At 36.0% G+C, this 12,499-nt stretch overlaps 1 protein-coding gene across 1 annotated transcript; it reads left to right on the forward strand.

Annotated features, from left to right (window-relative positions):
* The first annotated feature begins 1,199 nt into the window (after window positions 1–1,199).
* LOC140965885 (protein PHOSPHATE-INDUCED 1-like) lies at window positions 1,200–2,336 on the forward strand. Its single transcript, XM_073426119.1, has one exon. The coding sequence runs from the start codon at window positions 1,280–1,282 to the stop codon at window positions 2,234–2,236; it is 957 nt and encodes a 318-aa protein (XP_073282220.1). The 5' UTR covers window positions 1,200–1,279; the 3' UTR covers window positions 2,237–2,336.
* Window positions 2,337–12,499: the final 10,163 nt, after the last annotated feature.

Below are 12,499 nucleotides of genomic sequence, written 5' to 3' on the forward strand. Positions count from 1 at the left end.
TTTAACGTGTTGTGTGAAAGTGATAAAATTGAGTAAGAGAGAAAAATTTTAAGTGTTGTGTGAAATGATAAAATGGTGTAAGAGAGAAAAATTTTAAGTGTTATGAGGTGAGAAAAATTTTAAGTACTGTGTAAAGTGATAAAATGGTGTAAAAGAGAAAAATTTTAAGTGTTGTGGAGGAAAATGAATCAAAAATGGAGATATTTATAGACAATTTGCGCCGGATTTTGGTTAAACCGTCGCATTTATTTTATTTGGAATGGCGACGGTAAATGATAAACCGTCGCATTTATTTTATTTGGCAACGGTTTGGATTTAAACCGCCGCTAACATTAGGGACGGTTTTAAAACAATATCGCTAATTTTAGCGACGAGTTTTATTTAAGCGTCGCTAAATTTAAACATGCGACGGGTTTTTTTTAAAACGGTCGCTAAGATTAGCGACGGTTATTTCAAAGCCGTCGCTAATTTAAAATTAGCGACGGTTTTTACAAGCGGTCGCTAAATTTAGCGACAGTTTTTGCAACGTTTTCCAAAACCGTTGTTGTTTGTGCAAAAACCTCGCTAATCCACAACGATTTCTTCAAACCGTTGTCAATTGTCCAAAAAAACACGCTAATAGACAACGGTTCTAGTCAACGACAACGGTTTTATCATTCACCCCAAAAACCATTGTCTTTGACCTCAAAAAGACAACGGTTTTTAAAAACCGTTGTCTTTGGCTCCCAAAAGATAACGGTTTTCGATAAAACCGTTGTTAAAAAACATACGACAACGGTTTTTGTGAAAAACCGTTGTCGTATGTGCGTTGTTGTATGCAAAATTTCTTGTAGTGATTAAGAGCATGAATTATATTAAAAGTATATATCTTATAGGAGAGTCTCATGAATACGAGTCGATCTAATTTTTACATAAAATGAAAAGTAATATATTTGACATAAAAAATATTAAGTTTTATAAATTGAGTAGTCTAGTCTAGATAATCACAAGAGTTTTGTGTTATATTAGTTGGATTGGAAGTGGCATTCAATTATGAATATTACGCAATTTTATAGACACTAAAGCAGATCATCCGAAGACAGCTGAACCACAACCTAACGGATTTAGGCTTTATTACATTATTACACTCCTAAAACCGCATATTCTTCCTTTCTGGGCAGTTTCCTTCCACAAACCAACATAAATACTCCATCCCACCGTTGTTGCTTCATCATCATTCATCCAGCTCCAATTTCAATCACCTCAAGCTACTCTGATTCTTTCTTTTTCAGTAAAATAAATGGGATCTCACCGTTTCTTCAATGTTAATCTTCAAATTTTGGCCCTGTTTTCTGTGTTCAATCTGTGTTTTGCTGCAAGAATTCTTTCGAGTACTTCAGTTCAAGATCAGCAGGACCAGCTTCTTCGTTATCACAATGGTGCTCTCCTGCAAGGCACCATCTCCGTCAATCTGATATGGTACGGGAACTTCAAGCCATCCCAAAGGGCTATTGTATCCGATTTCATCGCCTCCTTGTCAGATTCCGCCGCCACCTCAAGCAACCCGTCGGTGGCCACGTGGTGGAATGGCATAGATAAATACTACCACCTTGCCAATCCCAAAAACCCATCCTCCCTGTCTCTCCGTTTGGGCAAGCAAATCCTCGACGACAAATACTCCCTTGGGAAATCTCTCAAGGGGGAACAGATCGTGCAGCTGGCTTCCAAGGGAGAGCAGAAGAATGCCATTAACGTCGTGTTAACGGCTTCCGATGTGACCGTAGCTGGGTTCTGCGTAAACAGGTGCGGAACCCACGGATCCAAGAGCTCCATCGTGAAGGGGAAGAATCAGAAATTTGCCTACATTTGGGTGGGCAATTCAGAGACACAGTGCCCCGGCTATTGTGCTTGGCCCTTCCATCAGCCCATTTACGGCCCGCAGAACCCGCCATTGGGTTCCCCGAACAACGATGTGGGCATGGACGGAGTGGTGACTGTTCTATCCGGGCTTTTGGCCGGAACTGCCACGAACCCTTTCGGGAACGGGTTTTATCAAGGCCCGGCTACTGCTCCATTGGAAGCTGCTTCGGCTTGCCCCGGTGTGTATGGAAAAGGGGCCTACCCAGGCTACGCCGGAGACTTGCTTTTGGATCCGACCACCGGTGGTAGCTATAACGCGCATGGTGCGAGTGGCCGGAAATACCTTCTTCCGGCGATATACGATCCTTCAACTTCTCAGTGTTCCCCCTTGGTTTGATGCTAGATGAAATGTGATCGGAAGATTATTGTATAATCGATTAATTGATTCTTTCTTTCTTCTTTTTAAAGAAATACTATTCATTTTTATTTCTCCAAAAGATCATCGTTTCCATTGAATTCAACGGAAGTAGTTTCAAAAAAGAAGACGGATTAATCCACCTGAGATGATTATTCACACGTCTCAACATGATAAGATAATCACATCAAAAGGCTACAATTTCACTACATCAATAATTGAATTTGTAAATCTCCCACTGTGTATTTGTGAAACAAGAACATTGATTAATATCATTATATTACTACTTTATGAGAATATCCATTGTCATCCCAAAAATTAGGTAAAGAGAAAGATTATTGAGGTTCATAAATTACTTTATGAGAATATCCATTTTCATTTCTTTTGTATATTACTTTTCCGTAAATATGCTTTAATTCAGATAACTGTAGGGGGGAAATTAATTTCAAGATGACAATAATTTCTGCCGAAACGGTACTAATTGGTCAATATTCGTTTTTATATATTCTCAGAACAGAGAAAATTTTAATTATTTACAATCCCACACCCTTAGAATTGCGTTTGTTTTTTTGTTTCCTGATCATAAATTATTAGGTTTTCAGTACCAATATACATTGATTTTAAATGTTAGATTAATAATAAAAAAATTAGTTATATATATTATGTATCATAAAAATGCATTACTTGCAAAATCACAAATCCAGTCGGGAGTTGATTCATAATCATACCATCTCGAAGATTCATTTATTATCCTCATCCTCATCTGATTTACATCTTTTATTTTCATCATTTCACAGTTTTATGAGTCTTGGAATATATATCTATATCTATTTTTGGGTAATAACTCGTAATTAATCTGATATCCAGATCTTAAGTTTGTCTTGGATTCAAAAGCCGATTACGATAAGCCTCTTCTCTAACTCAAAAAACAATATAGATATCCATGCTATGCTTACCTTGTGTTCAATTGCATATGCCAGGATGTAATTTTTAATATTTTGATCTAAAGCTAGTTTCCTACTTGTTCCATTTTCTATTCAATAAACAGATAGATTCCGCTCCCAACCTCATCTAATTGTTGCAAATAAAAAATTTGGCATATTTGCATGTGCATGCACAGTTTTTAAATCAAGTTCGTGTGCACCTAATCCCTAAAGTGGCTTAGTTTAATCAAAATAATGGCGTAAAATAAATCTAATGATGGTAGAAAAATAAGTATAATCCTATGTTTTTGTGTTTTGCTTCCAATGTGCCCACAAACAAGCCGCCATTATCCAAACACAGAGAAGAAAAAATGTATAGTTTTCTTAATAATTTGGTGAAGAATCTGACAAAGAATCATGAAGGCCGGTGCTTATGCGGGAAAACAAGTGGCTCGATCCGTGGGTTAATCTTAAAATATGTTTACTCGTTAAAATTAATTCTTATTTCTAAAATTAGAAGCCAAAATGGTCAATTTTATTTTATTAAAATGATTTCGAGGAATCATGAATAATATTTAACAGGTTGACTTTTGGTTCAAGTAGTTGTCTTGGATCGATGTTTGTTGGGTGATGAATGAATCTAGAGCAATTAATACTCTTGTAAAATGGTTCAAAATAAACAATTTTTTAAAAAACTTCAAGCGGTAGGTGAGCGGCCATCTACCGGTCTAGCATCTAGTTTTAGTACGAGAATGAACAATATCAAAAAAAGTAAGAAAACAAATGAAGTTATCTGAAAAAATTTATATGTTTTAAAGAAGAGCATACATATGAAATTAGATAGAGTAAATATGCAACAAGTGATGAACCAAGAAAGAAAAAGAACTCGTGGCAAAATTAGAACTAGATGTAAGTCAAAGATTTCAGTTGTGATGGAACAAAATGGTCCTGATTGGGTTGTTAGTACCTTCATGGAAAGTCATAATCATCCACTATCGAATATTTCAAATGTGTATTTGTTACGCTTGCATCGTATTGTTTCTGCATCAAAGAAAATACTGAGTCAATAGTTTGCAGAAGCAAAGATACCCACTTGTCAACAAATGCGATTATTTGATATAGAATCTGTAGGGCATGAACATGTTGGTTGCACATAAAGAGATATGAGAAACAATGAGAAAACTATAAGGGATGATCATAAGGGTATCGATGTCGAGACATTGATTAATTTTTTTCAATCTGAGAAACACAAGAGTTCAACTTTATTCCTTGATTATGAGACTGATTCATACAACAGATTTAGCAAGTGTTTTTGGGCGGATCTTGAATCAAAGAGGGCATACACTGCCTTTGGTGATGTAATGGTGTTTGATACAATGTGTAACACCAATAAATATGAGATGATTAATCATCATCATCAGACCATTGTTTTTGTTGTCGATTTTTGAGTGGCGAGAAAACCGATTATTATTTTTTGTTTCTTAATAAGTTCCTAGAAGATATGTATAAAGGTGCACCAAACTTGATCATTATTGATCAGGATCCTACTATGACAAAATCCATAGCACAAGTTTTCCCTCAAACAATGTATCGATATTGTTTGTTGCACATTTTAAACAAATTCCTAGATAAATTAAACCCGGAGACTTTTTCGTGACCACTATCAAAACATAAAGAATGTCAGTGTATGTAAGGTCCAAAAATACGATAACATAACCTAACTGCATGCAAATCTAGGAAAAATAAAAAATGACTAATTAAATGATTTTAATTGCATAAATTTAATATGGTGTGCATGTTTTTGCATATTTAAAATGTACCTTTCTACATGAATGCATAAAACTGGGTTTTAAAGGTTATCCGAAACGCGATCGAGGAACGGAGACCGATGACCATATAAGAGAAAATATTTTTATTAAATAATTATTTTTAATTGCTTAAGTTGTGGTATATTTTAAATGGAATTTTTGAAAATGAGGTGTCTTGATGTGTTTTTATACCCCGAGTCGTATTTTAAACTGATATTCAATTTTCAATGAAAAAGAGACTTTTTGAGAACTCGACTAATATTTTCACAAAATTTCCTAAACAAAATATTTTAAATATTTATTAATGAGCTTAATGAGCCTATTATACTAAGTTAATGGGCCCACGCTTGCACCTTGTGTCATATATAAAATATTACCCTAAAACCTTAAACCTAAACACTACAACTCACGTCCCAACCCCTCTAAACACAAGGACTCTCCATCAACCATACAACACAGCATTGACCACACGTTTTCAAGGAAAAATCACGTGAAGTTGAAGGGAATTTAGTAAGGTCCTCCCTACGTTGATGTTCTTTAAAATCTCAACTCGTTTTCGTGCGTAATAAACGCAAAGGCACGTCTCAATCTTCTTTTTCTCATCTATCACATCATATTATGTGTTTGATGTATATTTGCATGAAAAATATGTTGCTTTTGATTATTTTCATTTTTATGTCATGCTATGCCAATAACTCAATTTTTTATGATTAAAAACTATTGCTATTGATGCATGAAGGGGATGTCTTGGTAGGACACCAAAAGGGATAAATTTTAGAGTCTTTAATGGCCTAGACAAGGTTGCACAAGGGATGGACATGGAGGGTAACTTGGTTAAACGAAAATTATATGTTTTTGAGTACTAGGTGGGTTTCGGCTAGGGCACCCTTGAAAGCCACGGCTGTAGCTGCTGTTAGGGCATGACTAGGAGACCTAAGAGGGCTGCATGATGGTCCTAGGGTGGCGGCACAAGAGTTGGTTCGAAGGGCTAGGGTGATCGCGTGACGCACGAGGGGAGCCGCGCACGTTTGGGACAATTTTGAGAGGCTGTGGGCTTTAGGCTTCTCAAGCTCGGTCCAATAAGGTCCATAGGGGTCCAGTAGGGTCCTAGGGTGGCTGCACGATGGCTGGTGCGAAGGCTAGGGCTGGTACGCAAGCTTGACGTGTTCCTAGGGCACGACTTGAAGGGCTGGGCACGGTTGGGGTGCTAGGCCTGGTCCTGTAGGTTTTCAAGGGCTTGAATAATGTCCTAAGGTCGATGTTTAGGGGCTGGACATGATGGTTAGGGCTTAGGCTTGAAGAAACACATGGTATGTAAACTATGGTTTTCGAAAAGATAGAGACAAAAATTCAGTAGGTGTCCTAGGATGGTCCAAGGGTTTAATGGGCTTGATTCTGGTTGTACATGGTATGGTTAGGTGTTAATAAGCTTTGGTTCAAGTTTGGTTAAGTTTCGAGTCCATACGAGTCAAAACCGGGATGTACGTCTAATTTTAAAAACGAATTGGGAAATTAGTTGAGAAGTTTAAGTTTACATCTAAGAAATATTTATGGGTGTATTTAAGGTCATATGTTAAGTTTGGATGAATTTGGGTCGTCGTTTTATGGTATAAGGATAAATTGAAAAAGTTAAGGTTTCAGGGACAAAACAGTAATTTTACGCCTGAAAAATATTAGACGTCCTGGCAATACTCTGAATGCTGTAAATAATGTTAAAATGTTTATGGAATTTTATGATGAAACGTTAATGCTAAAAGATATGTTGCATGTTTGGTTTAAAAAAAATGATTTATATGTGCATGAATTTTTATAAGTGATGGAAATATGAAAAGTGGAAGGAGATGAATTGATTGTGATTAATACGATGATAAAATGATATGTAAGGCCAAGGCTCAGTTGACGGATGAGAGTGTCGCTGATGTCCCCATCGTCCGATACCGTGGTAATACGTAGACGGATCCATTGACCTTCAGCTAATACGAAAGTCACAATTGATGATCTGAATTCAATAGAAAAAATGGAAACATATACGTATATGATGAAAGCAAATATGATATGATATGTTGCAAAGAAACTGTTAAAGGTTATGTTTATGAAAAGCTATTTTATTAAAAGTATTTTCAATGTTGCTTGTGAATGTATATGTATTACTTGCTATCATGGTTAAGGTTTGCTGAGTCAATAGACTCACTAGGTGTGATCGATGCAGGTGAGCACGAGATTGATGTTAATGGAGGTCTTGATGGTTGATCTTGCTGGATTGAAGGTGCATACAACCCGAAGATCGTCGCTAGTTTTCCGCAAATAAAATAATTTTATGATTTATGATTTCTCAAAGATTTTTATGACTTATGATGCTTTTGAGAGATTTTTGAGAGGATGTTAGAGTTAAGTTATTTTTGAAATAATGTTAGTTTAGGTTGGTTGATGTTTACGATTTTATGCTTTGAATTGCTTTCTTTTGGATTTTTAAATATTAAGTTGGTCGGTTTATTTTTAAATGGTGCAAAATATTTAGATTTTAATTGTTTTGTGTTTCAACCAAATGAATTTAAAAGAAAAAAAATTCTAGTATATTTTAAAGAAAAACGAGTAGTGGACGTTTCAGTTGGTGTCAGAGCAATGTTCCTGCAAAGGGTTGTGCCACTGCCAGTTCTGGAAAGCTTAGTTGTCAAGCTTGAAGTGTGTAAGTTTAATTGCTATACATGATTTTTATGATGATACATGCATGTTTACATGATTTATACGTTTACGCTACATGTTTAAAAGCTTTTTGAGGTTAAATGTTATATATGCTTAAAGTTGCTCAAAAAGGGATTAATATATGCTGTATGATTAGAATCTTAGATTTAAATGTATGTTGGTTACGTTTAGAATATGGAAAACATTCATATATAATGTCTCCTAGACGCGCACCTAGTACCGATAGGCAAGTTGAGACTAATGGGGATCGTCAAGGGAATGCACCTCCACCTCCTAATGGGGATGCTGCTACTCGTGTTCTAGAGGGCACGACACATTTCTTTGAGTAGCAGGCTCAGCAAGCTCCGAGACCACAACACGACTTTCAAACTCACATGCTTTGAAATCTGCTAAAGATCGTGCATTTGTTAGACAATATGATCCCGTAGATGGATCAGTAGTGGCAGATAAAGTTTTGGTTGGGTGATTGGATGAGGATTGTCCTTTAGTCATTATTTTTATTTCAAACTCACATGCTTTCAAATCTGCAAAAGATCGTGCAGTTCTACTTTTTTCAAATAATTGGATTATCTTATTGCAATGGTTTTGACATCACATGTTATGGGCAGTGCTCTCATGGCTTTCAGAGCAAATTTTATATCGGTGTATTCCTTACCGAGAGCAGCTAACTCAATCACCAAACTGATGTAGCTCTCATCAAAATCATTTAGATATTTTCCAGGTTTCATCTTCATGCTTTCAAAATTTTGCATAGACACTGTGAGTTTATTCTCATTAGTTTGTTCGTTATCTTGAAAAATCTAAGTCATCTTCTCCTGGATTTCTTTTACAGTAGAACATGATTTTATTTTTTTGAAGATTTTTTTGTCAAGAGTTTTCTACAGAAAATCATTGGCCATGTTGTCAAGATTTACTTTCTTCCTGTATTTATTGGTTCATTCACATCGAGGCTTCTTGATCATTTGAGGTTTTCCACCAGTGAATGATCTCTATTGGTCCATCAGTAATAACGTACCACATATCATCATTCTGTACAACTAAATGAGCATGCATTCTGCTCTTCTAGCCATCAAATTCTCCCTGGGAGAACATAGGGATATTGTTGAATGATACCATTGATTTTCAAGGTTCATACACTACAAGAAAAATGATTTTCCGCAGCACGTCATCAACAGCGTGCATTAAAAGCACGCTGCGAATATTAATTTTAACGGCGTGCATCCATATGTGCGTTGTTAATATTATTGCACTTGACAGTATTAACAGCGTGCATTAAAAGCACTATCCGCAGCGTGCAGTTATATGTGAGCTGTTAATAACTTATGCAATTTTCGCAGCGCACAATAACGGCACGCTGTTAATAATATTATTAACGGCGTGCATGTTTATGTGCGCTGTTAATAGTAAATCATTTTTGTTTAAAAAAATAAATTTTTTTAACGGCGTGCATATATAAGCACGCCGTGGAAAATGGGTGTGCCATCATTTAGCGACGGTTTATTTAACCGTCGCCGATTTAAATTTAGCGACGGTTGTTTTTAAACCGTCGCTATTGGCGACGGTTTTAAATACACCGTCGCCGATTTAAAACTAGCAACGGTTTAAAATAACCGTCGCGAAATTTAGCGACAATTAAGCATTAATCGTCGCTATATTTAGCGACGGTTTTCTTATACCCGTCGCAAGGTTTTACATCGGCGACGGTTTATTATAAAACCGTCGCTAGTAGCGACGGTTTAAATACAAACGTCGCTAATAGTCTATAAATATCCGCATTTCCTTCCCATTTCTTCACAACACTCAGAATTTTTCTCACGATTTTAAGATTTTAGTTTCGATTTATTGTACTTTTTTGTTTCGATTTTTACTTACTTTGTAAATATTATTAAAAATCACGAGTATTGTTATTAGATTGTAAGTTTTTTTAAAAATTTTATTAAATTATAAAAGTAAATTTTTTTTTATTTTAACGAAAAGATTAGCGACGGATTATGAAATTCCGTCGCTAAATGTATCGACAGTTTTAAAACCGTCGCTAAACTTAGCGACCGTTTAAAAACTGTCGCCTATAAATTTAGCGACGGTTATAAACCGTCGCTAGTAGCGACGGAAATTTTAAAACCGTCGCTAAAATTAGATTTTGCAATAATTATTAACGGCGTACATTGCACGCTGCGGATAATAGTATTAACGGCGTGCATGTGCACGCCGCGGATAATAAGATTAACAGCGCGCACATGTACGCCGCGGATAATCTTAAACTTTCAACAGCTTTGAACTTTGCAGCGTGCAATGTGCGCTGCGGAAAACGAATTTGCGCGCTGCGAAAAGCCATTTTTGTTGTAGTGATAGGTCAAGAAAACCCGCTCTGATACCATTTGTTGAGATTGACAAATGTATTTAGAGGGGGTGGATAAATATCTCACAAAATTTTCTTCTCCCGTGTGTTAAAGAGATCTCAACTAGTGTTAATAGTCAAGATCAAATCTCGATCTACTGGGTTCTGCAGGCAACTTGTAAAATTAGTATGGAAAAAGTCCAATTGAAATTAGTGAACAAAATGCTCATCAAAATCAGTAGACTCAATTTAGCGAACAACTATGAAATGAAAATGCAACTTAATATAAGTTACACAAGAGATTGTTTATGGAATTTCGAATAATAAATTCCTTCCACATCTTTTTTTTCCCCTGTTTTGAGAAGGTTTCCACCAAAAGACTTTGATAGTTACAAAAATTGCGACTACCCATTTCAACAGGACTTATCACTATCTAACTGAAACTCTTGATATAAACTTTTACACGACTTAAATAAATCTGCACAGAAAAACTCTTTCTATCAGTTACAAAACTCACATTTTAAATAATAGATATTTGATACAATTGTGAGTGAAAACTCAACACATGATGATGCGATCCGGGTGAAATGGACGAGCCGGCTCGGGTGCTCCATCGGATTTGCTATCAAGATAATGAAGGGAATAAGAGCAATGTGAGATACGGCTTTCCCTGTGGCCTGCAGACAAGGAGATGAACTCGTGAATGGGCGCCGGAGGGGTGTCCGACGTAGCCACTCCGATGCTTAAGTCAGTGAAGGACTCAAGCTAAAAACCAATGTAACCAAGTGATGGCTGTGTGATTGGTGTAGAGAGTAAATGAACAATAAATGAGAGCATTCAATGTGCGAATAGATCATAAATGCAAAGATAGAAACTGATATTTATAGTAGAGGATCCAATGATGACCTCGTTCTTTGTGCTGATCATTAATTATAGTAGGGCGACTGATTATACCCTATTGTTCTGACATGTCAAATCTCATACTAGTCACATCCAGCCTACTTAATTTTTTCAACCATTTATATTAGAGATAGGACGGCCGCCTACACCCTACCCTACTGGCGTACTTGAGTGTGGTGCTCATATCGAGGTGGTCTGGGTAGAAAGTTTCCCGGAAGCTTGCATGGGAGCCCGGTCATCCAATATCTCGGGAAGACGTCTCGGTCGTTTAGTAGCCCGGCCTTCTGATGAACCCTTCTCGCAGATGCTATCCATCTAGTGTGAAACGACCTCGATTTTTTTTCCTAATATCTAAACCATAACTTCTAACTTTCTAAATAAAATAATTTAATATAATCATGAATCCTAATAAATTAACAATTTAAAACTCAAGTGCATAAAATAATTCCTAAATCATCACCTAACCAAAACATCCTAAATTGTCCTTTGAAAAGATCACTAACAATAAAAATAAAGCATAAAAATTCTCTAATAAAAATCGTTAACATAAATCTTTAAATCTAATAAACTAGTGCGGAAACATAAAGGCCCTCGGGTGTGTACTGCTGCACTCGATCGACTCAATCGTCACCGCCTCCAAAAATCATCAAATCCTGCATCATACAAACCTAGTGAGTCTAATGACTCAGCACGTTCTAAACATAGATAACAAATAATACATATACAAGCACATGCATTTAAAAATCCTATTTTTATTTAAAATAGCTTTTGAAAATAAAAAAACTGTTTTAAAATCATTTAAAAATCATTTAAGCATAATAATATCATAAATCGTAAAAACATTTTAAAATAACTTTTAAGCATAAATAAATCCTCAAAAGAAATCATTTAAAAATAAGCTTTGGGCATAAATAAATCATTTTAAAAATAGTTTTAATCCTCATCATAAATCATATATCATAAAAATCATTTTTATCATAAGCTTTCAATCATATATCATTTTTGGGTGAAGTTTGATCCTTGAAAGTGACTAGCTTTTATCCTTTGGTCGACTGATCAGTCTTCAGCTCCACATGACCCATGGGGGTGTGCACTAGGCTCCACCGTGGAAATACGTTCGTCGGAGCTCCCTCGGGGGCCTTCTCCCATAGACGGGCTCCCTCTGGGGCCTTTTCCCACGTATGGGCTCCCTCTGGGGCCTTCTCCCGTAAATGGGCTCCCTCTGGGGCCTTTTCCCCTCACGTTATCCCCACAAAATCATATATCATAAATCATATCTTTTGTCACAGTCAATTCACATCCCTCAAAATATTTTTCTTTTTCTTTAAAAATCATGAAATAACACAACTTTCCAAAAATAACATTTTAAATAGTAAAAATTGCACAGCTTTACCAAAAATCATAAAATAACATATTATAATCAAAATAATCATTTTAAATCATAAAATATCATTTAACATGCGTTATGATCCTTCGAGACACTGCCAAGCGTTTTCGTATTTTCTTAAGTATAAAAAGACCGTTTTGCCCCTGGACGTAAAAATTCTGGAATTTATCTTTTTCTCACTTTTAA

This window comes from Primulina huaijiensis, chromosome 2 (assembly GCF_012295235.1).
Source record: "Primulina huaijiensis isolate GDHJ02 chromosome 2, ASM1229523v2, whole genome shotgun sequence".
Taxonomy (NCBI): Eukaryota; Viridiplantae; Streptophyta; class Magnoliopsida; order Lamiales; family Gesneriaceae; genus Primulina; species Primulina huaijiensis.